Source organism: Engraulis encrasicolus, chromosome 18 (genome assembly GCF_034702125.1).
Source record: "Engraulis encrasicolus isolate BLACKSEA-1 chromosome 18, IST_EnEncr_1.0, whole genome shotgun sequence".
In the NCBI taxonomy this organism is placed as follows: Eukaryota; Metazoa; Chordata; class Actinopteri; order Clupeiformes; family Engraulidae; genus Engraulis; species Engraulis encrasicolus.
Genome location: NC_085874.1, coordinates 44,648,614 through 44,675,874, shown reverse-complemented (window position 1 = coordinate 44,675,874; position 27,261 = coordinate 44,648,614). Strand labels below are relative to the sequence as shown.

Sequence of the window (27,261 nt, the reverse complement as noted above, 5' to 3'; positions counted from 1 at the left end):
AATAGCATAGTGAACATTAGATGTTAAAGGGACACTGTGTGAGATTTTTTCCAGAATTCATGCTGCCCACTCACTAATGTTACCTTTTTCATGAATACTTACCACCACCATCAAATTCTAAGCATTCATTATGACTGGAAAAATTGCACTTTTCATACATGAAAAGGGGGATCTTCTCCATGGTCCGGCATTTTGAATTTCCTAAAATAGCCATTTTTAGATGCAAAAATGACTGTAATTGGACCATACTAGTTCATATTTGTTTATTACTTAGTAAACGTTCATGTAAAGATCAAATTTGGCAATAGGGAGCCTAGTTTCAATGAGCAGCATAGTTGCAGTACCTTTTTAGACCATTTCCTGCACAGTGTCCCTTTAAATCAAGATAATTACCAAGATAATTACCAATACCACGACTGCCTGCGCCACCCACAGTGGCCACGGGGGGTTAGCCTAATCCGTAGGAAATAAACACAGAGGGCAATATCAATTTGTTGTCCAACAACCAGAGACGAGGATCCCTAAAACACAGTGTTTATTAATCATAATGGCTGGCCACTGTGCAGGCACTTGAGCTGGAACCTCCGCTTTTTGGGGACAAACATCAGTCGGGAGTGCTGACAGTGCTGAGAATGTGGAGTGATTGGCAGCTGTCATAACTACTCCCGCCTTCGTTTGCAGAGATTTAATCCCTCCTACTATTCATTCACCCGTCTTGTGCAAAGGCTCTCGAATTGTCCCACCTCTTCTCCAAACTCCATTTCACTAATAGTCCCACTCTACCATCTCTCTACACACTGGAGGTTGCAGGCATGGAGGTAATATAAGAACTGGAGAGAGTGAATAAGTCCCGCCTCCAGTCATTTCAATGGGAAAAGCTAGGCTAGTGAATTCAGCCAAAATTGAAAAAAAAAATCAACTTCAAAGATGGAGTCGTTTCCGCCGACAGTTTACTCAGCCAATTACGTGCCACGTTATTGTCTGACTTAGGGTTAATCAGAAAGCTATATGGAAGACGGGCATTGGATGCATGGAGGTGCCCAACCACAGACCTGTAAAGGTTGCTCACCCACCAATTATCATGATCGAAGTGGATGTCGGAAATGCGAAAATTGTGACTTGCTAATCGGCAAAGCTAACCAGCCAAATCCTGCCCCCCTGGTTGCAGGTAGATCTCATCCCACATGACCTCCGCTCAGAGCATCGCGGGACGCAAACATTTTTTTCCTAGCACAGGGACGCCACAGATGGCCAAAATCGGCTTCTCATTGGTCAACCTTCACAACTTCCTGTGACAGGTTAGGGTTTAGACATGGGATTTGGTCTGGGCACAATTTCGCATCAAATTCGTCAATACCTTGCTTATTTCGCCGTTCTTGGCAAAAGTAAAGAATAAGAAACATTGCTTTTCTGACAGGTTAAGTTTAGGGAAGGTTTAGGTTTAGGCACATATCAAAAGTGTGGCGAGTGTCGGCATGTTTGCGGCTTCAAGACTCTCCTCTAACACCCCCATGTCACGTGTTGCAGTCTTGCCGCTCTGGAAGTTCGACCAATCAGAGGTCACCTGTTAGGTTACTGTACTACACCAAAGTCTGTTCCCATAAGTCCCATCACTCGGCGGCCATCTTGGCTACGCCTCAAACTGACTATTTGAGATTAGTCAGTGATGGGGTATATAAGAATGAATGGGGGAAATAATGTTGTGTGACAGTGGGACAACACAGCGATACACAACTCATATGGTTGGAATCACAATGAAAAACTGGTTTTACAGGCAGTCTTAGAATGACCGAAACATGAAAGAAACACTTTTAAACAGCGTTTTTCTTTATGCTATTTTTGATCTGCGCATGCGCCACATTCCACGACAACGTTCTGTTTTGCGGCAGGTGAGAGCAAGTTGCGTGGCGTGGACTTCACCTCTTCCGGCCGGCTGTCAAACGGGCATCCATTCTCCGGTCATCGTACAGAAAAGACACTGGATTTTTTTTCTGATAGCCAAAGCAGTAGCCTAAGCACAATGGTCGTCTCTGCTCATCAGTAATTAAAAAAAAATAGGCTATTGAATAAATTAATGATGTAGCCTGCCTCAAAATTGGTGTTTTAAACTGTGATATCATTGTTGCCTAAACTGATAATAGCTATGACAAACGGTGAAAAATATAAGAAAAAAAAGCTAAACTGATCAAAGTTGAATGTCTTGCAGACTTGCTCCCGTTTTGCTTTTTCTTACTTATTTGTTTTCAACCATAAGAAAAACCACAACGGGTGTGCACATGTCTATGCACGGCCGTTTTTGTTTCCATGATTATAGTCCCTTTGTCCTGCACCTGCGTTTTGGATGCGCGCAGAAAGGTGATTAATGGTCGATTTGCGCTCTCTGCCCAATTCACAATGAAGTTTCCACGGACGGCAAACAAACCGATTAGGTACGAGCAGTCGTAAAGGTTTACGTTTGCACTTGCGTCGAGGCGTCGAGATGATTGGATAAGTGACAGCGCAGCTCAGCAAGCAATTGGCTCTCGTTACCGGACAGGTGGGAGTGACGCCGGTAAACGCCATATTCGCGTAGCCAAATGTTCTCGTTCATTCCTATGGAAGGTTTCATGAGTGATTCGTCTCGTATAAGACCGTCTCTGACTACACCAAGCACTCAAGGACAAACACACATCTACACATGCTTACTGTACTACACCAAGCACTCAAGGGCCAACTAGTGAAACTGTAGCTAAGCACCCACCTTGACAATAAACACAACACTTGGAACTTGTACTATGAATTTCAAAAGTTGATTTATTTCAAATTTTGATTAAGACAAATGTATAAGGTGTTCATTTTGTGGGGTTTCATGTCATATTTAACGAAAACAAAAATACACCATGGCTCTTTCTGAGGATGTCGCATATCGTCACATATCGTTTAACCACCAGAGGTGTCAAAAGTAGCTACAGGTAAAAGGAAATTTGTGCTGTAAATAACACACTAACACATAATATTATAAACCTGATACACCATTTGCTCAATTGTGACTAAAACTGTTTCCTTTTCACTTTTCCTTACTTTTTAAAACTGTTGGCATCTCTGCTAACCCCCCACCCACCTTGACTAAGAAATATTCAGCAGGAAACCCTAACATTGTTAACACCCAAACAACACAATAGAACAGATTGTGTAAATAACATTGTTAACACCCAAACAAGACAACGGAACAGCAGTAAATAACATTGTTAAAGGGACAGTTTGGTCAATTTCAACATGCAGTTGTAATGCTCACACTACCCTGGACTTGTCAGTGCCTGAGATTTTTTTTCCTTCTTCTTCAGCCGTTTCCGAGATCCTGGTCATTGTAATGTTTACATTTCAAAAATGTTTTTTTATTTATTCCCAAAAACATTCAAAATGTTATAAAACATCAGCAGACAACTAGCAAACAGCAGTACCTTTTGGGAAAATATTTGGAGTTGGCCTATGTTTCATTTTTTTTAAATGTAAACAAACGCTGCCCCCATTAGAATTGCTCATATCTCGGAAAGGGCTGAGCCGAAAAATGTGGCATCACCAGGTACTGACAAGTCAAGGGTAGCGTGAGCAATACAACTGCATGTTGAAATTGACCAAACTGTCCCTTTAACACCCAAACAAGACAACGGAACAGCAGTAAATAACATTGTTAATACCCAAACAAGACAACGGAATAGCAGTAAATAACATTGTTAATACCCAAACAAGACAACGGAATAGCAGTAAATAACATTGGAACCCTGTAACAAATGGGTCACATGTATGGTATGAATGTGGAAGGTTCACATTTAAGCCCCATGGAGGAGGGGACTTCCTTGTTGTCTCGCCCAATCTCAATCTTTGACTGTCCCGTCTGATTAAAAGCTAAAATGCGCAGAAAACAAATATAAAAAAATGCACATCTCTCTACTGTGTTTTCACATTTTCTCGGGGTAGAAACTACCAACAACTAAAGCTCTCCAGCATTTTCAATAAACACCTTAATCTTTTAGACATTTACGATTCCACGGAGGAGGGGACTCCCTTGTTGTCTGGCCCAGGGGCCCATGCCGTCAGGCCCGGGAGCTCTTGCTGTCTGGCCCAGGGGCCCATGTTATAGGTCACTGCACTAGGTGGCACTGACAAAATCTGCAGATAGCAGCAATATACCATAAAGCACGGAAACATCCTCTCTGTGAAGGCGTGTGTGAAAGTGTGCAGGCGTGTGTTGTTCCTGAGGTCAGTGAATGACAGCTCTCCTCTGTCCCAGTCCAGCTGCACTCTGATCCTAAAGAGTCTCTGGTCCACTGTGAGGGGAATAGGAGACGTGTCCGGAGAACGAACATCATATTCGCCATAATTAGGCAAAGGTGTAATGCAATGATAATGGATACCCCAGAATCCTTGCCAGTTGGAGTCAGGTGCCTTCCTACTGGAGCTCTCCGACTTCAGCCCCACAGACCACTCACCGAAGCGCCCAACCTCCACGTCCCAGCAGTGAGTCCCCGAGTTAAAGCCCTCTGAGCCCAGCACACAGTCCTCCACGATTAACCCCTCTAGGTCACTCTCAGCCAGCGCGCCGTTCCGTGCGATGAATCTCTCTGGGTTATTGGGAAGCTCGTGCCCTTGAGGGTAGTATTGCACCCAATCCAGGCAGTCAGACAGGGTGACGCACATGCCCGCGGTGTTGGGGTCCAGAATCACAGGATCTGCAGGTGAACACAGGTGGAAACGGGACAAAAAAGTAAAAAAAAGATGAAATGAGCAGATTTTCACAGCTGAAACTAGGCCGATGACGGTGAACCCCCCTTCTGTGGTGCATTAAAATATATATATATATTAAGCTAAAATGGGGCATTCTGAGACTGAGAGGGATTTTTTTAAAAACTTTTGTGATCTCCCTAAAACACACACACACACACACACACACACACACACACACACACACACACACACACACACACACACACACACACACACACACACACACACGGAATCCTGCACATTTTGAGCTAGAAAATTGACACATTGTCACAGATTAGACTATATTGACTCTTAAGAAATTAATAGAAAACGTTTTTGAAGGAAATTGTTGGAGAGGATGGGCAGAATGATGGATAAAGACATGCCTTCTGAAGGTGGAGCCAACACATGCTATCCCAGACCTACTGTATTAGTGGAGCTCACACATGCTATCCGAATTTAGTAGTGGAGCTCACAATGCTGCACGGAACTACATAAGTCGAAGTCGGGTAAGAGCCAGGCTACAAAAAATTGCCACGCCAACAGAAATTTAACAGGCGCAGCAAGAAAGCGGCAAACCTTGTCACGTGACAATTAAGCAATAAGCCACGAGAGGCCGTGGGTTGTGCTCGATTGATAACGGCAGAGATTCTCTAAGCTATGAGAAAGGCATCTCTCATTGGCTCCCATTATAGCCCCGTTGGCGAACGCAGCCAAGTAAAAGATGAATGGGAGCCTATTGGGCTAAATGGCTCAGCAGGGATTTGTGACGGTTCTGTTCTCTGGTTTGTAAAGATGTGTGCACATTCTGTACCTTATCATGGAAGTTGTATTAGAAGTGAAGTTAAAGGTTCCTGACATGGCTTTGTTCTCCCAAAGACGTGTTAGTTTTGTCCTGCAACACGCTAGCATTCGGCTAATACCTGCTGACTGAGTAATCTCTGCGACTATTCACGACCAGAGCTGACGAGAGACGTACTCTGACTGAGCAGAAACATCTACGGTCACACACCTCAAAACCCCCCACCACCGTCCAACATGTTCATTGAAGGTGCCCAAATTCTTAAGGATGAGCGCAGTCATTTCCTTTACCCCATGTACACATGCCGCTTTTCCACCACCTTAAATGCAATAAATAACAGGTGTCCGCAACAATCCTAACATAACTTTAAACACATCGACATCTGAAGTCAGACTTAAAACTACAAAACAAATGGCGTAGTGCCGTAAAGTCGATTGTCACGTGTTATGTCATTGCTATAGTTGAAATAAGGGTCATTTTCACGAATCTAACACTTGGCAAGATGCAAACGTGTCGGCAAATGCTTTCACTTACTCATATCTATCGAACGCGACTTCATTGTTTCCAGGGAAAAAATCACACGGGCAGATAGTTCTATGAGAAGCGTACAGCCCCATTGGCACCCATTCATTATTTACTTGGCTGCGATAACATAGCTGCAGTGCCACTCCTGGCCACCAGCTAGTGGTCGTTCTTGTACAATATTCCATTTTCTTTGATAACGGGCAAGGGGAGTGGGGCGTGGAGTGCCCGTTATCAATAGAGCATAACCCACGGACTCAAGTGGCTTATTGCTTATCTAAGGCTCTCGGCATGCTTGCTGTAGGATACGCGTGCATGTGCACAATTCGTTCATGAACGCGTTAACATGCGTATGTAATGTCAATTTCACGCGCGTTGGAGACGGCAGCCAAATGCGTGCGTCAGGTGCGATATCTTCAAACTCGCAGGGGGCGATTGTAAGAAACACTGCGCAGTTCCACGCGTGTGCATCTGATGAAAACGACAATGACTTTTAAGAGCGTCTCATAGAGTTTGTCCGAAATTACAAACATTTGCAATCATACTTCCTTATTCAGGGTATATACACCAATCCCAAACCCTTTTTCACTACCTTTAGAATTTTTGTACAACCATCACGACACTCCGATGCGAGTATTAACAAGACATTTTTTGTCATTTCTACATTTGACATTTCATTACACTTTTGTTTTTTGCAAAAAGACGCCCGAAAGGGAGCAGTGCGCGGGACGGTACCATGCTTAGGGAACCTCAGTCATGGAGGAGGATGGGGGAGAGGGCTGGTTAATTGCACCCTCCACCATCCTGGCAGGTTGGCAACTCGACGCCCTACCCGCGTACCCATTACTGCCCTCAGATACAGAATCAACCATTTATTTTGTCAAAATGGTAGGGCTGCACAATTAATCGAAAAATAATCAAAATCGTGATAAAATAGTGAAATCGAACTCATGGTTTTAATCGTGATTTAATCGTGGCAATAGTGATCTACTTTTGAGAGCGTCCTTGAAGCCAGAACATACTGACAGGCTGGTGTTTCTGTCCACAAATCTGTCCACTTAAGTTTCATGCTATTGCCTTTACATAATTATTACAATTCATTTTATTTTGCTCATCCCGTATGTAACTCATTCTTGGTTATACTTCATCTTGTTATAATTTTCAAAAAACAGCAAAAATCAATACCGGTAATCGTGATTAATAATCGTGATTATGATTTTGACCAAAATAATCGTGATTCTGATTTTTTCCATAATCGTGCAGCCCTACAAAATGGTACAACTAAAAAAAATAATAAGTCATTTTCAAAAAATAATACCTTTTGAGCAAATGTACTTTCTTGGTCAACTGCTTGAATGTGCAGTCGGTTGCTCGCGGTGACGCGCGTAATTTACAGCTCGCAGCAAGCGTACCGCAGGCTTAACACTGTTACACTTAATGGCTGACCAAATTTGTTTCAAAACGCTTTAATAAGAATTCATTTGATCCGCAACGTTCAGTTGACAAATTGAGGAAGTGATTGTGGTTACCCCGGCAACTTTACTAGGCGTGCGTGCATTCGTCGCGCTGCCAGACACACACTTTGCTACAAAAACTCAGCAAGTGTGTGTGTGCGATTGTGTGCGAGTGTGTGTTTGAGAGAGAGGGGGGTTTGTCAAGCACTGGTGTCACTTTACGTCTTATTCACTTTACTTGAAAACCTGCTGCTACTAAGTATTGTAACCCAACACACAATTTCGTTGCCTTTTTGACAATAAACTCTTGAATCTTGATCTTGGCTATCAGCCAATCAGAATTGAGAACCGGACTGCACAGTGTTAGATAAGTGCTTTCCAGTGGTTTAGCACAACTTCACTTCAAAAGACGACGATTTCAAAGCGGAATGTAAAAAAAATAGATATGCTTTTTAGGGATGCACCGATACACATTTTTTCACTTCGATCCCGCTATCTAAATTTGGATATCTGCCGATACCGATACTACTCCGATCCAATACCAAAACCACATACCGTATATGCATGGGTTTCAACTTGAGGTAGGCGAAAGGAAGTCAGAAGAACAGGAAACCAATTAATAAGTAAAAAGCAACAAGTAAAAAAAGTAACAATCCTATCCTGAAAACTAATATGCAAGTGTTATGATTTCAAATTAACATTACACCTGGCTCAATGTCAGTATTGGGAGAATTCCGATACTTTGGGAAAATTCCGATCCGATCCGATATCTGAATTATGTTGATATCTGAACCCGATACCGATATCCCATCCCTAAGGCTTTTGCATTATAGTCTGAGGTTGGTGATGACGGAAGACAAGTTTCGAGACCATTACGGAGATGCCTGTCAGATTCAGTGAAGATAATGAAATTGAGAATGAACTTTGAACAAAGATTAAGTAAGACTCTCAGCAAATGTTTTCCAACTAGAAAAAAGGTAGTCTGCTTACATGTTCAAGTTACGCAGCGCGCACCTGTGTAAATGCATGTGCGTGCGTGCGTGCGTGCACACAAAATCGAGTAATGCCACTTACTATATTCACCCAAGGACTTGCCCAAATCCTTCCAGACTTTCTGGTAAAAGTTGCCCCGATACTTTGCCACATTGATCAGAGCTCCTTGCGGAAGCTTCTCTGGATCCTGCAGAGTGCACAGGGTTCTGGAATAACATTCAGCCGTTAGTGGGAGTGGGATAGTCTTTCAGAATCACACAACAGAGGCCACACAAAGCCTTTACCATGCACACAAACAAGATGCCACACAACCCTTTACCATACATACAACACAGGCCACACAACCTTTATAAATAACAACAAGATGCCACACAACCCTTATGAATACAAACATGATGCCACACAACCCTTACCATAAATACAGAGCTGCAGAAACTTCAACACCAACAATTTGGTCCTCACTCAGGAGTGCTGCTTCACTATTTATTTTTTTCTTTTCGCCTAGGGCATGTCAATATGGTGCATACACCCAGAACAGCGTTAGTTTGTTGTTACATTTCACATTATTACATGGCATTACACTTGGCTGACAAATAGAGCTCACAAGTACTCAAAACTCTATGGTATTTCTTGTTTAAGGACTTCCCGGTTCCCAGTTGCGAGCAAAAATTAATGGGGACCAGTCTCAAATAAGGTGTGTGTGCAAACACGCGATAAGCGAACCCCCGGCAGCCCTTTGATCTACAGTCCAACTCTTTAACATTTACACCATGGCTGCATATTTGTCTAAACACAGATAAACCAGAATCAGAATAAGACAACTCACCTTTCCACCATTGACTTGAGGTTCTGTAGAAAAAACAGAGAGGTGTTTGAGATCTTATAAAATGTAATTGTCTTTTCAGTGTGCAGGTATTTCTGTTTGTTTGGGTTTTTAGTGCCCTGGACAATTCACTCATGCACTGATACCTATTTTGATGGTTTCATTGTGAGAAATGTTTGCCTTTGTAAGACTTTAGAGCTTTGGCATTTATAATGTGCATAAATAAAGACTTCTTCAAATATTTTGCTGTTTGCTGGGAGGTTTAAACCAGCTTTTATGATCAGATATTGAAAACAACAAGCCAATATTCCTTTTCATTACAGAAACTGAAATGCATCAATTTCTTACTTGAAACGTGACGTCATTAGACTGCAGGACCTCCTCAATGGCTCTGATGGTGTCTGAGAGAGATGAGATCTCTCCGCTCATCTTCTCAATCTTTTCCTTCATCATCTGACTCTTCTGCTCCTCTTCTTCCTTCAGTTCGGCTATCCAGCCCTCTTCCTCTGAACGTAGAAAGGTATGAAACACTTCAAACGCCTCCTTGATGATCTCCTCTGCCCGTTGGGCCTGAACCTGCAATACCAGACATCACCATGATGTATTATAATAATTATTATAATTGTATTTGTATAGCACTACATCATACAAGGCATGCAGCTCAAAGTGCTTAACAAATGGAAAAAGTATTACTGGCCTTTTAGAAGCCGTTTACACATAAATGCATCTTTTTGAAAACACATTGGTTTGGGTCTTCAGTTTACACATAAACAGAGTTTTAAAATCCACATATCAAAAATCCGGCTTTAATCACAAATTATCACATTTAGGAGGCTGAACCGCACATGTTACAATTAAGTTTTTATTTTATTTGTTATCCACATGTTGCGTTTACAGCTAACCAGGATTACAAATATCCAGATTTAAAAATATACAGATACTGTATGTGTATACTGTATCTTACTTGGATGTGTATTACTGCTACAGGATATCATTGGCAATTTTAACGTATAAATGAAAAGGCATCTTACCTGGATATACTGGGCTGTTTCATCAAATGTTTCTTTAGCTTTTTCAAGGGCATCCAGCTTCTCCTTAAATGACGGCAGTACGACAGCCAGTTCATCCTGAATGTAAAATAATATTCATGGTTCAGGAAAAAACTCCATTTGAAACAGCTATGATATTGTGGTCTAATGACAATTTGAAGAAAAAAAAACAGCACACTGACCATTTCACAAGGTCTAGGACCAAAACATGTATTGAAGAAAACAGCAAAATGGCATTTTTTATTCTTCCAAATTGTCTGATGAGTGATCTATGGGCCATGTTCTACACACCTGCCAGCTGAGGTGTGCAAAAAAAAACCTAGTTCAAAATATTATGATCTACTGTCTCACACCAGCTCATGGGCAAAACATGAAGTGGAGATGGACAAGAGTGTATTGCATAAATCAGGGGTGGGAAATCTATGTTTCGAGGGCCGTTTGAGGCCGTTTCACCCCCCCCGATTTCATTTTTAATGTTATGCAGCTTCACATGAAATATTTCGTATCATATAAATCATATAAATTACATTCTCAATACAATTAAGTTATGTTCAGGGGACCTAAAGAAGGTGGGGTCTGTTTTAAAGGTGGCTGCCTTCAATATAGGCTTAAAGTGCAGGAGGAAATCCTGGTTTGCATTCATAGTACGGCCCTCGGAGGACTTTTACGGCCCTTGGTGGAATTTGAAGTGGTCCCCCGAATGAAAAAGGCTCCCCACCATATTTAATTTAAATGAATGTGTGTGCGTGTGCACATGTGTGTGTGTCTCTAGGGGTCTAAGGATGGTTGGCTTTAGGAAGGCAAAGGCACAGCAACTTGCCAAGTGTTATTCAATATCCTCCATCATTGGTAGCCGCCATATTTGGAGAAGAAGATGTTGTTTGTGTCCTTAAAGCTGCTGTTACTTTGAGACCTACATTGGTGGATTGTGACTGAACATTGTTGTATCTGTAGCATTTATGTACTTAAGTACATAAACATATTATGAATTGCGGACATAAATAAAGTAGTTAAAATGTGTGCGCGTGTGTGTAAATGATCTTTCCTGACAAGTTTACAGGCATGACTCTTACTCGGATGTGTTGAGCGGGGTCGTCCCTTTTGGTTGTTTTAGCTCGTTTACAGTCAGGTGGCACCTCCTCTATGGCCTCGAGTTTCCTCTTCAGTTCCTCCTAGAAATCAAATAGAGTTACTTATAATGTTAAAGGTGCAGCACTGTGTAGGATGGTGGCCAGAGTAGGTATTGCAACTCTGCTGATCATCGAAACTGAGTTGCCTATTGCCAAATTGATCTTGTCATGAATATTTACTAAATAATGAACTAAGAGCTTAATGTTTACTAGTATGACCAAAGTATAGTCAGTTTTGCAGCTTAAAATGTCAATTTCTGTTCCCCCTATTTTTCATGAATGAAAAGTGCAATTTTCCCCAGTCATAATGAATACTTAGAATGTGATGGTAGTAGTGGTAAGTATTCATGAAGGTAACAATTATGAATGGGCAGCATAAATTCTGGATATAAAATAATAAAAATAGTAACAGTGCACCTTTAAGTAAAGAATTGTGAGCTTTCTTGACAATCTTGTGAACAATGACAACAAAAGTTGCATCAAATTTAATCTCTGAATCATACCATATATTCAGCTGCTGCTTCACTGACGGGGCTGATGTTGTGGTTGTCATGGAGCTTTGAGTCTCTACACACCAGGCAGATCAGCTGCTTGTCGTCTTTACAGAAGAGCTTGAGTTCTGAGCGGTGGAGTTTGCACAGGAGTCCTCTTCGATTTCCCTCCTCTTGGAAAATCGCACAGAGGTTCCTGAGATGCAGATTGAGTACTGGGGCCGGGCCTTCTGAAGACGCCCTACACACAGGGCACTGCCTGTCTCCTCTCGTCTCCCAAGAGGTTTTCACACAGTCCTCGCAGAAGCTGTGGCTGCAGGAGAGTATGACAGGGTCTCTGAAAATGCCTTTACACACTGGACAGGACAGGTCCTCATCTGTGATTGAAATTGAAGCCATTTCTCTCTGGTGTGGCTTTGGAGTTGGTCTTACAATCTCTGTTTCTCCTTCTCATTGAGATGCCCAGTGCAGAGCACTCAAAAGAACCAAACTCTGAAGGCAAATCGTGGTTGACTGAAGAAAAGAAAGAAAAGAAAAGCAGACATAAGAAAAAATAGCCCAATAAAGACCTAAATGAACATACAAACAACAGGCAAAACCATGGCATGGCATGACATGCAATACATTGCACAAGAAATGCAATTGAGGGCTTAACTGAATGCACCAGTAAAACAGAAATAAGACACAACCACCATCAGTGGAATGTATGGAAAAAATAGAAACACGGTTCTTTTAAACTCCATGCCATGATGATTGCGTACACCGACATGGCGCGACCATTTAAATAGCATAGAGCTCTAGATACTTTTTACACGGTGGTAGATGGACACTCCCAACTGAGATCGCTCCCGGACGTGCAGTCCCAGGTGTTTCTATCACTCCCGGACGTGTAGTCCCACCCGATTATATTTCACTTTTCACGTATTATCATACACTGCCACATACAAGCAATTTAGGGTTAGGGTTAGGTTTTAGAGTTAGGGTTAGGGTTAGGTTTAGGGTTAAGGTTAGGGTTAGAAACAAAAAAGTAACATCAAAAAGATAACTGGCTCCGTTATATGGCGGTGGGACCGATAGTCTAGCTAGTGGGAGCGAGCCGACAGGGGAGCGTCCTGCGTTGGGAGCGTCAATCAGGGAATATTTTTACACACGGGGGTGTCGCTGCAACTTTTTTAAGTGCTTGCTAGTGAAGAAACAGTCTATTGGCGAATGATTAGTAATTACTGCCAGCATAGATAGACCTAACCAAGGAAAATACAAAGATGTATAGTTAGGCCTACAACACAACATAAAGTAAACAAATACTGTCTCAGGCTACTGCAGTGGTGAGCTATACTTTTGCAGCCAGTAGTAGAAGAAGGGTAGAAGCACAACAGAGCAAAGTACTGACTTGTTCTCACGTAACACTGTAAACTCACTTTATCAGAAACGCACGACATGTAGAATGGCACAACATATAGGCCTATCTGGACGTTTCAACAGAGAAATCAATAAACTTCAGAGAGATTTTGTTTTGGTGTCCCGTTCCCAACAAACGTGAACTGATTGAAAGCCCACCCCCTTCTCTGCGTCTGGCGCCACCCGCTGGCGGCCATTGTTTTTTTTTGTTTTTTTTTTAATGTGTGTGCCTGCGACTGGTTTACCCATGGACATCATAGAATACGTGCTATAATATGATGGCTATCGGGTTTACCAGCTGAGGTTAAATTCACAGAAAGTGGAAATTGTAGTAAATACACGCCCGGATATCCGGGTACTCACATCCGGTAGCCTACTCACATTACTCACATTGGGTTGCTACAGGGGGGCATTGTTGCCAGATGTGGCTGATGATTTCCAGCCCAAAAAATGTTCAAAACCTGCCTAGAAGAACTAAATCCAGCCGAATTCTATTGATATCTATGGGAGAGATTGGGCGAGTTTTCCTGCAAAATGCCATTTTTACCCGCAGACGGCCATCCCAAGCAGCCCAATTGGGTGGGAAACAGCCCAATTTGGCAACACTGCAGGAGGAGTTGCCAAACTAATTTTCTCTCAACCACCACAGTGTGTCGCCAAAGTCCTTCCAAACGAAGTGTCGAATGAAGAAGACATCACAAGATTTCACAGGGAAATTACGTTTTTATACTTCCAAGTTCAGATTTTGCGATATTTATACAAAAAGTCGAGCGTCCGAAATACTGTTCCCCACGCAAGGCTTCAATTAAATTATAGAACGTTGAGAAACGGCTGTCCAAAAATACAGTTTCTTTTTTTTTGTCTTAGAATTTAATTTTACTTGAATGTCCAAAATACTGTTACCTCCTCTGGTTTGTGTCTGATTGTTTATGATGACGAACTTGGGGGCGGCATTTGTACTGTAGCATGTCGTCGCCATAGCAACCAGTAGAGTTGCTGCAGTGCGTTTGCGTGGTCTCTGTGTGCGTGGATTGTAATAATAGAAAAAGGAGTAGTTCACAGCGCAGTAGTCTTTTAAAAGTGTAACAGAAAGGCGGGGATAGAGAATGGGCTTTGTATCAGCTACCCATTGTAGGTAATCAGTTTATTCCAGTCGATAAAGGATGTCACGTCGTAGTACGAATATCCCATACGCTTCTATGGTTAGTGACGTGCACCTGCCAGTTAGCCAAAGCCAGAGCTGTAGAGAGCTCTACTGAGCTCTACTGAGCTCTACAGCTCTGGCCAAAGCTTGCGTTTCAGTAACCAGCCCTGATGACTACCCGCAAGTGTCTGGACAGCGGAATCGGTCCTTTTGGCGATCAGGTAACGGGTTTGCTGACTTGGCAGCATCTTCTAACGAAATGTTAATTACCTGCATTTTTGAATGGACCCTATCCTTCATTGTGGACCAGTGTACTGCCTCAGCTAATGATATGTTTTCATACCAGTCAATTTAGCTGGGCTTTAAGACTTTTTTGTCTGAAGACTTATTATTTTTTACCTGCGTCAAATTCACTGAACTTGGTCTGCAAATTCAAGAGTAGAGTATTCATCATTGATATTCAACACTGGAGCGCATCAAACACTTTGGGGACTTCCATCAGCTGCGTCGTACTGCAAGGAGTCAGCTTCCTCGTCCTCATTGGAATAAGCGACAGGCTTTTGGACATGTTTGAAGGGGCAGGGTAGCCCTTTTAAGAAGACGAACGCCTAGCGGCCAAAAACATTTTGTCTGACGAGTTATATTCCTATGTTTTAATCTGGCTCGCCAGGCAAGGCGTAGGGAACTCTCCATCAGTGCTGCCCAATGAGTTTTGAAGCATCATAGATAACCTCCGAGGGACGTCTCGTGGGTGGAACAACATTCTCTCTCAAGGCATCATTCCTCATTCACAAGTTGGAGTCATGATCACGACAGAGCTTTAACACTAGAACTACATTTACAGATGTTCGTCAGCAAAATGACTTTGAATCAGCCTGGTGTTTTTGGACAGATAGATGATCTGCAGGACCTCACCTTCATCGAAAGACCAATACGGAGGAGTTTAAAGGTATGTATAGCTAAGCCTTTTGATGTTGCCATTTTAGTTGTATAGTATAGGCTACTCGCAGCCAAGCTGAGGTTGATCCCTTTCAGTCAGACTTGGTGTGCTATCCTTCTACTACCACCCCACAGTGTATGTATGGAAATATGCAGACCATATATCGTTATTGAAATTAATGATGCTGCATAATGTCATATTGGCATGCACTGTCTTGACAGGGAAATTGACATCAGTGTGCACATGAATGTAGTTAATTGGGGTGCACTTGGGCTGAATGGTTCAGCTGGTATTTCTGGGTGAATGTTAATTGCATGCTTGTCATGCTTTGCCTTAGGGAAGCACCTGCTATATAGCGTTATTTGCGAGGCTCGCGCTTAGCACCGCCGTGATTCCAGTGGGTTGCAAGACTCGTAGCCTACGTGCGTGCCGGGGGTTGCCCACTTTGCCTGCGTGACGCAGTTTCTGTCAGCTGCGAGCATCACCGGCGCTCCCCCACCCTCACTCACGCCCCTTCACTGCGGAATGTAGAGGATTCCACAGAAAGTCCAGAATCCCCCCCCCCCCCCAACCCCAACCTTCTTCCCACGCACCCGTCTACCAACCTGTCCAATCTCACCACTCTGCTCATCTCACCCCACACCTCTGTCTCTCTCTATCTGTCATACAGTCTATAAGACAAGTGCATCTTTTTTTTTTTTTTAATTATGTGGTAATTAGTATGTTATATTTATCCGACAGCACTCTATTCATCTAATCTTTCCATCAAATCGGTGTCCATGACATATGTCTGGAGTGAAGTTTGGTCAGGAAGGGGTTACATCCTATCCTTTCCTGCCACTGACACAGGTCCTGGTGGTTGCTGCTGCTGCTGCTGCTGCGTAGGGAGGGAGGCATGTAGCCTAGTGCCCACGCTAGAGAAGGTGTTCTTGCTAATCTTGTTTTTTTTCTCTCTTTCTTTTTTCTCTTTCGCCCCCTCCTCCTCTGCTTATTTTCCTTTTGTGTGTGGGGAGGATCCACAGCAAGTAGGCACAAGGTGCTGAATAGAGGAGCCCTTAAGCACACACACACACACTTTCTCTCTCTCTCTCTCTCACACACAAACACACACACACGCACAGTCACAGCCCCCAGTTGCTTCCCCGGCGCCCACGCACACTCGCCTCCTACGCAAAATGGTTTGTCGTGTCGTGCTGCAAGCCCCCCCTCTCTCCCCTCTCCCTCCCTCTCCCTCTCTCTCTCTCTCTCTCTCTCTCTCTCTCTCTCTCTCTCTCTCTCTCTCTCGTTTGGCTGAGTCATCGGCAAGCCGTGATGGAATCTTGGCCAATTACTGGTCGCTTCTCCGTCCATCCCTGGGCCCTGGGCCCTGGTCTCTGGTCCGAAGCCCTGCGTTTAGCTAAGCTAGCCATCTGCATACAGAGTGCATCCCCTCAGGACGTACACGTTCAAAACAGGAACATTGCCAAATTGCTGAAAAGATGAGGGCTAAACTATGATGCATTGTGTGTGTGTGTGTGTGTGTGTGTGTGTGTGTGTGTGTGTGTGTGTGTGTGTGTGTGTGTGTCAGGCATGCATGCGTGTGTGTGTGTGTGTGTGTGTGTGTGTGTGTGTGTGTGTGTGTGTGTGTGTGTGTGTGTCAGGCATACATGCGTGTGTGTGCGTGTTTCCATCGTATGTGTGTGTGTGTGTGTTTGCAACTGTCAATCTGCCTTTGCACACATTCGATTGATTGTTGCACAGCGACTGTCAATGTCAAGTTCACTCTGTAAGCTTAACCTGCAGTGTGCATTTTTTTTTTTTTTACAGACCGCGGAGGAGATTGACAAGCTGACTGTGGATGAAAACCTAAATGACATAGAGCGAGCCGTCTACCTTCTCAGGTAAGCCATAAATGCTTTATGGAGTCAGTCAACTTGATGTTGTCCAACCCTTTGCTAAGGTTCAAACCAACATCACAAAACGCAAACTTCAAGCACTTCAGGAAGGAGCATCAAAATGTCAATGGAAGGGTAAACATGTCTGTTTTCCAAGCTACTGAACGGTTCTAACCTGTACTTGACATGGGGTGCATAATCAAACTGATGAGCTGATGATGAAACGGATGACTGTCATGATGCCTTTGTTTCCTTGTCAGTGATTAATAGCTGATTTGATGAGAAGGACCCGGAGTTATTACCTTACCTGTCAGAGGAGTTTTGATTGAGTATCATGGTCCACGCAAGAAGGTGGAACTAAAATAGTTGTGTGTGTGCGTACAACACAAGCATTGCAGGATGACAGGCTGTCTGTGACAGGCGTCTTTGGTTTAGTCTATGTTTATATGGTGACGATCGGAACAGAGGACGTCTTCCAATTTTCCGATCTCTTTTTCACAATGACAAAGTGAGTGGAAACGACATGATATCTGAAGTGTCTTTCGTTTCCGCGGAAACCTTGCCGTTTAGGCTTGAAGAGGCAAAAATCTGGAGAAGAGTGAAGTGAAGGTGTATGGGATGTCATCATATTTTGGCTTTTTTGTCGTTTAGATAAAGATGCAACCCGGGTCGTCTTCAAAACTCCCCAATCAGGAAGGAGTCTGCAGATTTTTGCATCTTCAAGCCCAAAGGGTGGGGTCACTGTGCAAACAAAAGGCACTTCTGATCAAATGTTTTTCGTCCTTGTATAAACGGCCCCTTCAGCCTTCAAGTGATGAGCCCCTAACTCTGGGTTATCCTAACCTAGCTTCAAAAGCCACTAGTTCGGTGCCACATAGGCCTACTGTAAAATCTGAATTTGCCCATTTCTATTGCAGTAGGAGCCACCTTGAGGCAGTCATGGGTAAGCGGTTAGGGCATCAGACTTGTAGCCCAAAGGTTGTCAGTTCGACTCCCGACCCGCCAGGTTGGTGGGGGAAGTATAATCAACCAGTTCTCTCCCCCATCCTCCTCCATGACTGAGGTACCTTGAGGCTGGTACCGTCCCGCCGCACTGCTCCCTAGTGGTGCCACGGAGGGCTGCCCCCTTGTACGAGTGAGGCATAAATGCAATTTTCTTCTGTGCTGTGAAGTGCTGTGCCACAATGACAATGGGAGTTTGAGTTTCCCATTTGGGCCTTCACTTCACTATTTCCCCCGATCCATGGAGCCAACCATGTGACTTCCATGCAACTTCTACGAGACTTCCAAGGTGTTTTGAGCTCAACCTTGCAAGGAGCTATCATGGTGCAATCAAGAAAACACTGCACAAAATGAGTGGCCTGATTATCATCGACTTTCAAGTCCCTTCGAGACTTAATCTGACCAAGAGCATAATGTATAACAATGAACATTTCCCTGGTGGTTTGCTTCCCGACAAAGTGGGAGGAGTTCCCGATTTTTGCTGATTATACAAGCAGGAGTGGAAGATGTTACCAAACTGTCATCTTCAGTACTGGCTGATCATTAGTTTTGCACTACCCACTACAGTAGCCATATGAACCACAATCTACCCTTGCCTCATGCTAGATGTTTCTAATGCACACTGCTATGCCAGTGGAGCGCTGTATAGTTGTTGAAAAAAACGAAACTGAGTCAATTTACACTACAATGACATTACACAGACAATTTAGTAATACATTATGACTTGGTCATTGCCATACTGGTAGAAGCTGATATAACATGGCCTTCATCCTAAGGTGTTCAGAGGGAGGTGTGAGAGTTTGGTACAAACTGTTGTAGTGGTTTATTTCATTCAAGGGAAATGTGGCTGGTCTGAAGTGTGGAAAATTTTGTGGGCAGCCGTGGTGTAAGTTTAGTGGTAAGGGGGTTGGACTGTAGATCACAGGGTTGCAGGTTCGAATCCTGCCGTTACCTCTCCCTACACATCCATTCATGGCTGACTGAAGTGCCCTTGAGCAAGACACCTAACCTCACATTGCTCCAGGGACTGTAACTGATAGTCTGTAATATCTGACTGTAAATCGCTTTGGATTAAAAAAAAGCATCAGCTAAGTATAATGTAGTGTAATAATAATGTTGTAAAATCAGTGGATATTAAATGGATAAAGGACATAAGTTGCCGGTGGAGGACATGACAGAATGCCCTGCGTGCACATGCTCTTCAGAACTTCACAACACAGTTCTCAGATTTTTTTTAAAAACCTCTTAATCTAAAAGCGCAGATGTCACATCAGATGGCACATCAGATGGCACGTTTGTCTCAGTGTAGATGTCACATTGGGACTTGCTAGCTTCATGATCAGGGGTGGGAAGTCTGGTTTCAGCTCAAAGTCCTCCATGCTCTTTTTGTTTGGAGAAATTGTGTACACACAGACCATTTCAACTCAGTTGGGCTACAATGGAGATCTTGAGGTCTAGCCTATTCTGTGCACTGTAGGAGCACAAAGATCAGGGCTGCGTTTCCCAAAAACTAGCAGTTAAGCTTAAGTTGTACTTGTATGAGGGGCACCCTAGGCAATATATCACATCATTAAAGTTTAGGGCTGTCCTGAACGATTATTTTTCTCCCGATTAATCTATCAACTATTTTTTTCGAATAGTCGATTAGTCAAACGATTAATTTTTCAAGTACTCTAGCACTTTGATCTTCAAGGAAATTGGGAAAAAAAGAAAGAAACCGTTAAAATTAGGTCCCTGAGCTCACAATGAGCTTTAAATCATGATAGTAGCTTATTTACTCCCAAGCTACGACGCTCATTTCATACGTTCTGGGCAATTTCAGGTTTCAATAAAGTAATAAAGCATTAGTAAAGTAAGTAAAAAGCATTGAATTAAATGAAACGATTAGGCGACTATGAACATTCTTGTCGACTAATGTTTATAGTCGATTATTCAAGATTTATTGATTAATCATCTCAGCCCTATTAAAGTTTATGCTTGCAATATTTTAATAGGCCTAAGTTATACCTGGCCTACATAATAGGCCTGATCGTCTGATTGGCTCGCCCAACTGTACTGTATGTATTGAGGCGATGTATTGAACCTGATCGCATTCAGAGCATCAATGGCCTTCTGCACCCTTGCTCTGCCGCCGCCGTCAGACAAAGCGGTCGTTCACAGCGTCGCCAGATGTCACTACGACTCTATACGCACGCATGAATTATGCAGGCCCCGATATGTGGTGTTTGGACTGATCTTCTGTACAGGTCCGGCCTGCCTAACAGAGCCGGTGACATCGTATGGCACAGTACCTGCCAGCAGTGGCGGAACAATTGCACATAGGGCCCCAGGGCAAGACACTTATAGGGCCCTCCATACGGCCGGCCATGGTCACAATAGGGCCCCCATCACCAATATAGGAGGGCCCTGTGCCCAGGGGCAAATGCCCTGCTTAGCTTACCCCTCCTATAGCTCCGCCCCTGCCTGCCAGGTGAGCCTATCTTTGTCCCCTGACTTGCATGGGTACAGGTGGAACGTCAACACACACCACACCACCACACACACACACACACACACACACACACACACACACACACACACACACACACACACACACACACACACACACACACACACACACACACACACACACACACACACACACACACACACACACACACAAACACAGAGACATGGAGAGCAAGGTGAGGTGAGCTCGCATCCGACAGAGAATTGAGGCAGTCATTAAACTTGCAAAGAGTAGCTCTGATTACAGAGACGCTGGGGTCTGAAGTGAGGTGGTGCGAGGTGGAGTGGGCTGTGGTGGTGGTGGTGAAGTGGTGAAGTGGGGTGTTCGATCAGGTAGCCAGGGAATCCTTAACGCCTAATGGGTGTTTTGTCAAACGTCTAGAATGGCGCTTCGGAGGGCCACAGTATTGCTTTGGAGTGGACACGGTTGACTTGTTACACTGAGTTAGAGTTAGTTTACGAGGCCTGGAGAAAGTGAATAACAGGCAGTTGAGTGATTTACAGTATGTTATGATGGCCAAACTTGAGTAACTAGCCTACACACCAACACACAGCTTGTGGTTGATATCTAACGAAGCAAGTTCAAGGCTATGCACACACACACACACACACACACACACACACACACACACACACACACACACACACACACACACACACACACAAAGACGGACACACACACACACACACACACACACACACACACACACACACACACACACACACACACACACAAAGACGCACACACACACACCTGTGTGTGCACAGTCTAAGGGTCTTGTTCTGCATGATTAACAGCTCGAGGCAGAGCCCCATATTTTATGGACTGTTAAGCGTATTGACTATGAACTTCCTTAGCTGCACCGAAGGACTAATAGAGCCTAGTGACCACTCTTTCCTGCCACTGCTGGATGGACAACAATAACAACTCCTGTAACAGTTCCAGAGGTGACCGTTGGCCATGCCTCAACCAGAAACAACAAAAGGCAGCCGTGGCCAAGTGTGGGCAGCCGTGGCCAAGTGGTTAGAGAGTTGATCTTCCAATCTAGGGGTTGCAGATTGAATCCCACTTGACCTCTCCCTACACCTCCATCCATGGCTGAAGTGCCCTTGAGCAAGGCACCTAACCCCACCTTGCTCCAGGGACTGTAACCAATACCCTGAAAAAGAATAACTGTAAGTCGCTTTGAATAAATGAAAGCGTCAGCTAAGTGTAATGTAATGTAAAAGAATTACTGTAAAAAAAAAAAAAAACATTGTCGATGGAAGAAGTGCTGATTTTAGATGTAAATTGGTACCATAGCAACGACTAACAGTCTTAGTGACTCGTATTAGCTGTGGTCTGACCATAAACAATAAAAGCAAAAAAAAAAAAAAAAACAAGCAACAAATGACAAAAAAAGTTGACTAAAAAAGAGGTGTTGTTTGGTTTTCAGATGTGAATTGGCCATTAGCGTGAAGCAACAGGGCTTTATTTTTCCAGCCCACCAAGCCAAGAGGCTGCTGCTCTCCTTCCCTGGGCTAATTATGGGATGGGTTCATTCTGCTCTTCAACTCCCATGGGCGGCAAACTAGTTCCCGAGAACATCTTACAGTAATTGCCCCAGTCAGCCAAGTAGACTATTGTATCTACTGACGTGAAGTAGGGATGGGATATCGGTATCGGTGTATCGGTATTGGGTTCAGATATCAACTTGTTACTTTTTACTTATTAATTGGTTTCCTGTTCTTCTGACTTCCTTTTCTGACCAAATAGTCTACTTGGGCCTACCTCAAGTTGAAACCCATGCATATATGTGGTTTTGGTGTAGGATCGGAGTAGTATCGGTATCGGCAGATATCCAAATTTATATATTGGGATCGGATCGGAAGTGAAAAAATGTGTATCGGTGCATCCCTAACGTGAAGTAGTCTCTACAGCATGTCTGTGAGACGACTGAGACGAGAAAGAGAGAGAGAGAGAGAGAGAGAGAGAGAGAGAGAGAGAGAGAGAGAGAGAGAGAGATTCATTTTGACACATGCAGTGTGGCTATGTGGTGTGTCTTTTTGACACTTTAAAAACATAGCTATTATCCCCAATTCAGCAATTTCACGCACCTCCCTTTTCTATTTCTAGTCTTTTTTGGTAAGCCTTGCTGGTGTGAAAAATTCTACAGGCGTGTTGTCATTGTCAAACCTCCTGAATTGCAATGATATGCACAATACATAATGCATATCCAACTGAACCTGGGCCTTTAAAATTGGACATAACACTTATTTCCTGCAACATACAGTATTAGTTAGTACAAGTTAGTGCCCCCTGTGATGGATATTCAAAATAAGAGCATTGCCCTCTGGTTGGCCCTCTGGAATAATGCCAGTCATGAAGCATCTCACCATATATACCTCTGGCTCTGCTGTCCTCACAACTGACAGTTGCCATATTGCAGGGTTATTCAATTAAAAGTCACCCCAGGGCCAGTTTTTCAACTTCCCTCCAATGAAGGGGCCAAACATAACATCTGTATAACTGCGAGCAGCACAGTGTCCGAGGAGGTTAGGGTGCGAAACAAGCGGATAGCTTTCCAGACATAACAGATATTCACATCTCTATTTCTTAGAAGCCTTAGGATGGTCTATTTATGACACTGTTTTAGATAAGATTTCAATCTTATGTGAATACATAGTACAGATATCCCCAACCTGAAGTGTTAGTGATTGCAAATTATGCACTGCCACAGATGCACATTTTTGTTTTCATTTTGTTCTGACCTTATGGGGGACCAGAACCTTACCATCCAAGGGCCGCATCTGACCACAGGGCGTCCATTTGAATAGCCCTGCCATATTGTGTTTAAATGAGTTGATGCAAAGGTATAATATCCATTTGAGGTCATTTTTCACAGGCACATAATGCAGCTAAACAAAAGTCAGTGTAGTAGTTAAATATCACTAGTCTGTATTTCTTATTAAATTGACTCATTGAAGCATTTTCATTTTAGAAGACTATTGAAGAGGCCACAAATGGCACACGCTCACAACTCAGCGTGTAATGGCAACCACTTGACTGCAGATGCTCATGTCCTGAAGTAAATACTTAGCACTGACATTTTAGCAAATGAGGTAAACAAACAAAGCACCCTTTCTTGTGGATGTGGAAATCATGCAGGTTATCTGATACCGTGTGTGTACAGTGTGCTTCAACTCAAAAGGTCAAGTAAAGTTGTGGTGCGCACATCCAAGTAGGGTTGCCACCTTTCAGTAATGAAAATAAGGGACACTTGATTGTCGCGGGGTCTGGGTGTCCTCCCCCAGAAAAAAAAAAATGTATTTTAAGATGCAATTTCCTGCATTTTAACCAAATTGGGGCCCGTCTCAGCCTTAGCTATTCATGAAAATAAGGCACTTTAAGGAAGAATGATGAAAAAGTAAGGGACTTGACTTCTAAATAAGGGACGATTCTGTATTTCAAGGGACGGGTGGCAACCCTATATCCAAGACGCAGGTGCGGGATAAAAAAAGTCAAAACTATGAACAAAAAAAGATGAATGTCTTTAGAGCAGTGTGCGGACGTTCATCTTTTTTGTTCAACTCAAAAGGTCCAGACTCCTCTTGACAACCAACTTTACTTGCTGGGTCAAATTGCTGGGGTCACACATTCAAAAAGGAGAATCACAGCAGGCACCATTTATCTTTTTGTATTTCTGAGGAACAAGTTTTGTGGTATGGTTCTTACTGCTCAATTTACTGTGAAATGCGTTGTTCAGTAATAATGCACTGTAGTTATACTCTGCAGTATGTGTTTGATATAATCCTTAAGTGAGGATAAGATAGATTTGATAGATTTTGAAATATGAAGACAAGCGATGTACTATATTTTTGGAATGGTCTGTGTTACTAGAACAATCCAATTTATGTTTACTTATATGGTTTAATTTTGAGTTTTAAGAGGGGAAAGGCATTTTGACGAAAAAAAAAAAATAGTGTCAAAAGTTGGTATATTTTGATATTAAACCTGAGTAGCTCAGCCTCCCACTGGTTACAGAGATGCAAACAAGTGTCAGATCAATGGCAATCTTATCAGCATCTTTAAGTCCCAAATGGTGTCATACAGTCAGCGGGCATGTTTTAGGTTGCTCGGACATGTCTGCTCACTATGTTTGTTTTGACAGTGCGTTTATCGTATACCCGTCATGATTTGTGTTGGAGGTTGAAGCCAATTAGTTAACATGATATTCACAATATACTCCTACGGTATGTTGGACATGGTTGGCCCTTAGAGTAAATTTTGTTGCGTTAATTCAACATCTAGAGAGTCGATTTAACATCTTTTACAGTGTATTTGTTCCCTGATTAAGTTTCTTGACTAGGCTAATTAATGTATTACTACTTAACAACAAGTCTTTGGATTCAGTACATGGGTGAAAGGGGGCTTCAGGGGGACCACGTCACCTGTTGATGTCTGCTGGCCTTTGGTGAAGTAGTATTTAACTTTGATGGATTTCTTAACTTTACTGGAACATCTTAAATATTTAAGGGAGACCCTTAAGGGAAACTTGAGGGAAAAACTCAAGAATGTTTGTGCTACTGACTTTCACTTAGGAGACCCTCAACTCAGACTTTAAGGGAAATCTTTAACTTACAGTAAGGTGTTTTGTGCAACCGGCCCCAGGCAGGCCAACTGCCTACTTAGACCTAGTTGAAACCCGAGATACTTACTGAGGAGACCTGTTTGCTTACTGTAGTCTGTTGTTATGGTGAATACTGGGCATTTTAAATAGGCAACATGAATTAAACATTTAGGCAATTCTAGCGTATTGCATAATGCACGGGACAAGACGTGTCAGTGTCTCGGGGCAAAGTGTTTCGAGGTAGCGTGAATATTTAATTTGATATAGAATCAGATGGGCAGGCGGCAGCAGCACGTTCACTGACTGTAAATGGCCTGCTCATCTCTCCACACTTTTGACGGACGACAGCGATACGAGGGGCAGAGTAGGGAAATCAGTCATCTGAAGTGTTTGGCTGTGTGACCAGACCAATGGAAGGTGCTGGTAGGGTTGAGCAAGAAGGGGTGGGGGGTGGTGGGTCCTGAATATGAGAATGTTTTCCTAAATTGTCTAGTATCGGTTTATTCATCGATTATTTAATTCTTTTCTTTCCTTGATTCTGGCAGTTTAAATGCCTGTGGATTAAAACGTGTCATGATGATGCAACATGACAAAACATAAAGACACTGGTACTGTACAGCGCTTTGCATTTGTAGATCACTCTACTCGAGCAATACATAACAACGGCACAGAGAACGGTAGCATCTTATTGGCATTCATTTGGTGCCATTTTTTACCATATGATCAGTTCAATATGCCTAGTGTAATGCTAATAATGCTGATCATAGTGATAGAAAGGTTTTACTTTGATTACTAATTGTTATTGATTATTTGCCAAGCTCTGGCTGGGTCTGGGGCTGGTCAGTCTGTCTGTGGCAGCCAGCCAAAGTTAGTGAGATTGCACTCCAGTGCTCTCCCTCAGTTCTTTTCTTTCCCTCTCTCCCCGGAGAAATCAGGACAGACGAGGCAGGCACAGTGTGTATCTCTCTCTCTCTCTCTCTCTCTCTCTCTCTCTCTCTCTCTCTCTCTCTCTCTCTCTCTCTCTGTCTCCCCCCCCCCCTCTCTCTCTCTCTGTCTCTCTCTCTCCCTCTCTCTCTCTGTCTTTCGCTGACCGCTCTGGGACTCTGCTGGAGGCGTCTCAAAAGGGCCGATCTGCCCAAGGCTGCCTCAGTGAGTCTCGCCTTTTCTAGAGGCAGCATAGAAAGCTCCAGTATGGAGTGCGTATTGCTGCTGTCTACGTCATTTCTCAGTGCTCAGCAAGTGCGTCATAGTGACTCACTCCAACAATAGTAGTGACGCAGCTTTTCAGTAGTGTATGCTCGCGCGCGCAGCGTGCATGTCTGTCTGTCTGTGTGTGTGTGTGTGTGCGCGCGAGGTGTCATTGTGAATAAGAAGTGAGGCACAGAGGGAGAGCCAGCATGCAATTCAGGAGCTTATGAAGATGTGAAGGGAGAGAGAGAAAGAACAAAAGAGAGAAAGAATGAGTGGCAGAGAGAGAGCGAGAAAGAATGAGTGGCAGAGAGAGCGAGGGAAAGAGCGTGCGAGTGTGCAAGACACAACAAATGTGTTAGAGTGTGTAGTCTGGCCTAGGTAGTGCATAGGTACTGTATGTGCCTTGTGAATCAAGAAGTAGCGATGAATGAATGTGTCTGCTAAGGATAGACCGATATCGGTATCGGCCGATACGTGTGTGGTTTTGGCCGATACGCAATATTTATTATTTTATGTAATTTGGTTTTTTTAAAAAAGCACCAAGAAACTTTATTTTTGTATTACTTGATTGTTAGACATTACTTGAT

General features: G+C 43.3%; 2 protein-coding genes across 8 annotated transcripts in view; one reads left to right on the top strand and one right to left on the bottom strand.

Moving 5' to 3' along the window:
- Positions 1–2,773: 2,773 nt before the first annotated feature.
- Positions 2,774–14,634, bottom strand: LOC134468650 (E3 ubiquitin-protein ligase TRIM35-like). The gene is made up of 8 exons (XM_063222547.1): positions 14,309–14,634; positions 12,020–12,520; positions 11,460–11,558; positions 10,369–10,464; positions 9,686–9,913; positions 9,341–9,363; positions 8,596–8,720; positions 2,774–4,709 (listed from the first exon to the last, which is right to left on the bottom strand). Exons 2-8 carry the CDS (start codon positions 12,404–12,406, stop codon positions 4,018–4,020), a joined length of 1,650 nt encoding a protein of 549 aa, XP_063078617.1. The 5' UTR covers positions 12,407–12,520; positions 14,309–14,634; the 3' UTR covers positions 2,774–4,017.
- Positions 14,635–14,688: 54 nt separating this feature from the next.
- The window catches only part of ppp4r4 (protein phosphatase 4, regulatory subunit 4), a 78,847-nt gene continuing 66,274 nt past the window's right edge, over positions 14,689–27,261 (top strand). For 4 of the 7 annotated variants that reach the window (XM_063222541.1, XM_063222540.1, XM_063222546.1 and 1 more), the window contains exons 1-3: positions 14,689–14,770; positions 15,394–15,498; positions 17,296–17,369. In XM_063222541.1, the coding sequence (XP_063078611.1) occupies positions 14,720–14,770; positions 15,394–15,498; positions 17,296–17,369 (230 nt within the window). In that variant the 5' untranslated portion in view covers positions 14,689–14,719. Of the gene's footprint in view, positions 14,771–15,219; positions 15,499–17,295; positions 17,370–27,261 lie in introns of all 7 variants that reach the window. The other 3 variants (XM_063222544.1, XM_063222543.1, XM_063222542.1) reach the window with 3 other exon arrangements.

What these genes read in the sequence shown, in the direction of transcription:
- LOC134468650 (XM_063222547.1), bottom strand. Translation starts at nt 12,406, where the DNA reads ATGGCTTCAATTTCAATCACAGATGAGGACCTGTCCTGTCCAGTGTGT. An exon ending in AAGCAGCAGCTGAATATATG is followed by an intron (nt 11,559 to 12,019) that starts GTATGATTCAGA and finishes TTTGATTTCTAG; the next exon opens with GAGGAACTGAAGAGGAAACT. An exon ending in ACCCCGCTCAACACATCCGA is followed by an intron (nt 10,465 to 11,459) that starts GTAAGAGTCATG and finishes TTTTACATTCAG; the next exon opens with GATGAACTGGCTGTCGTACT.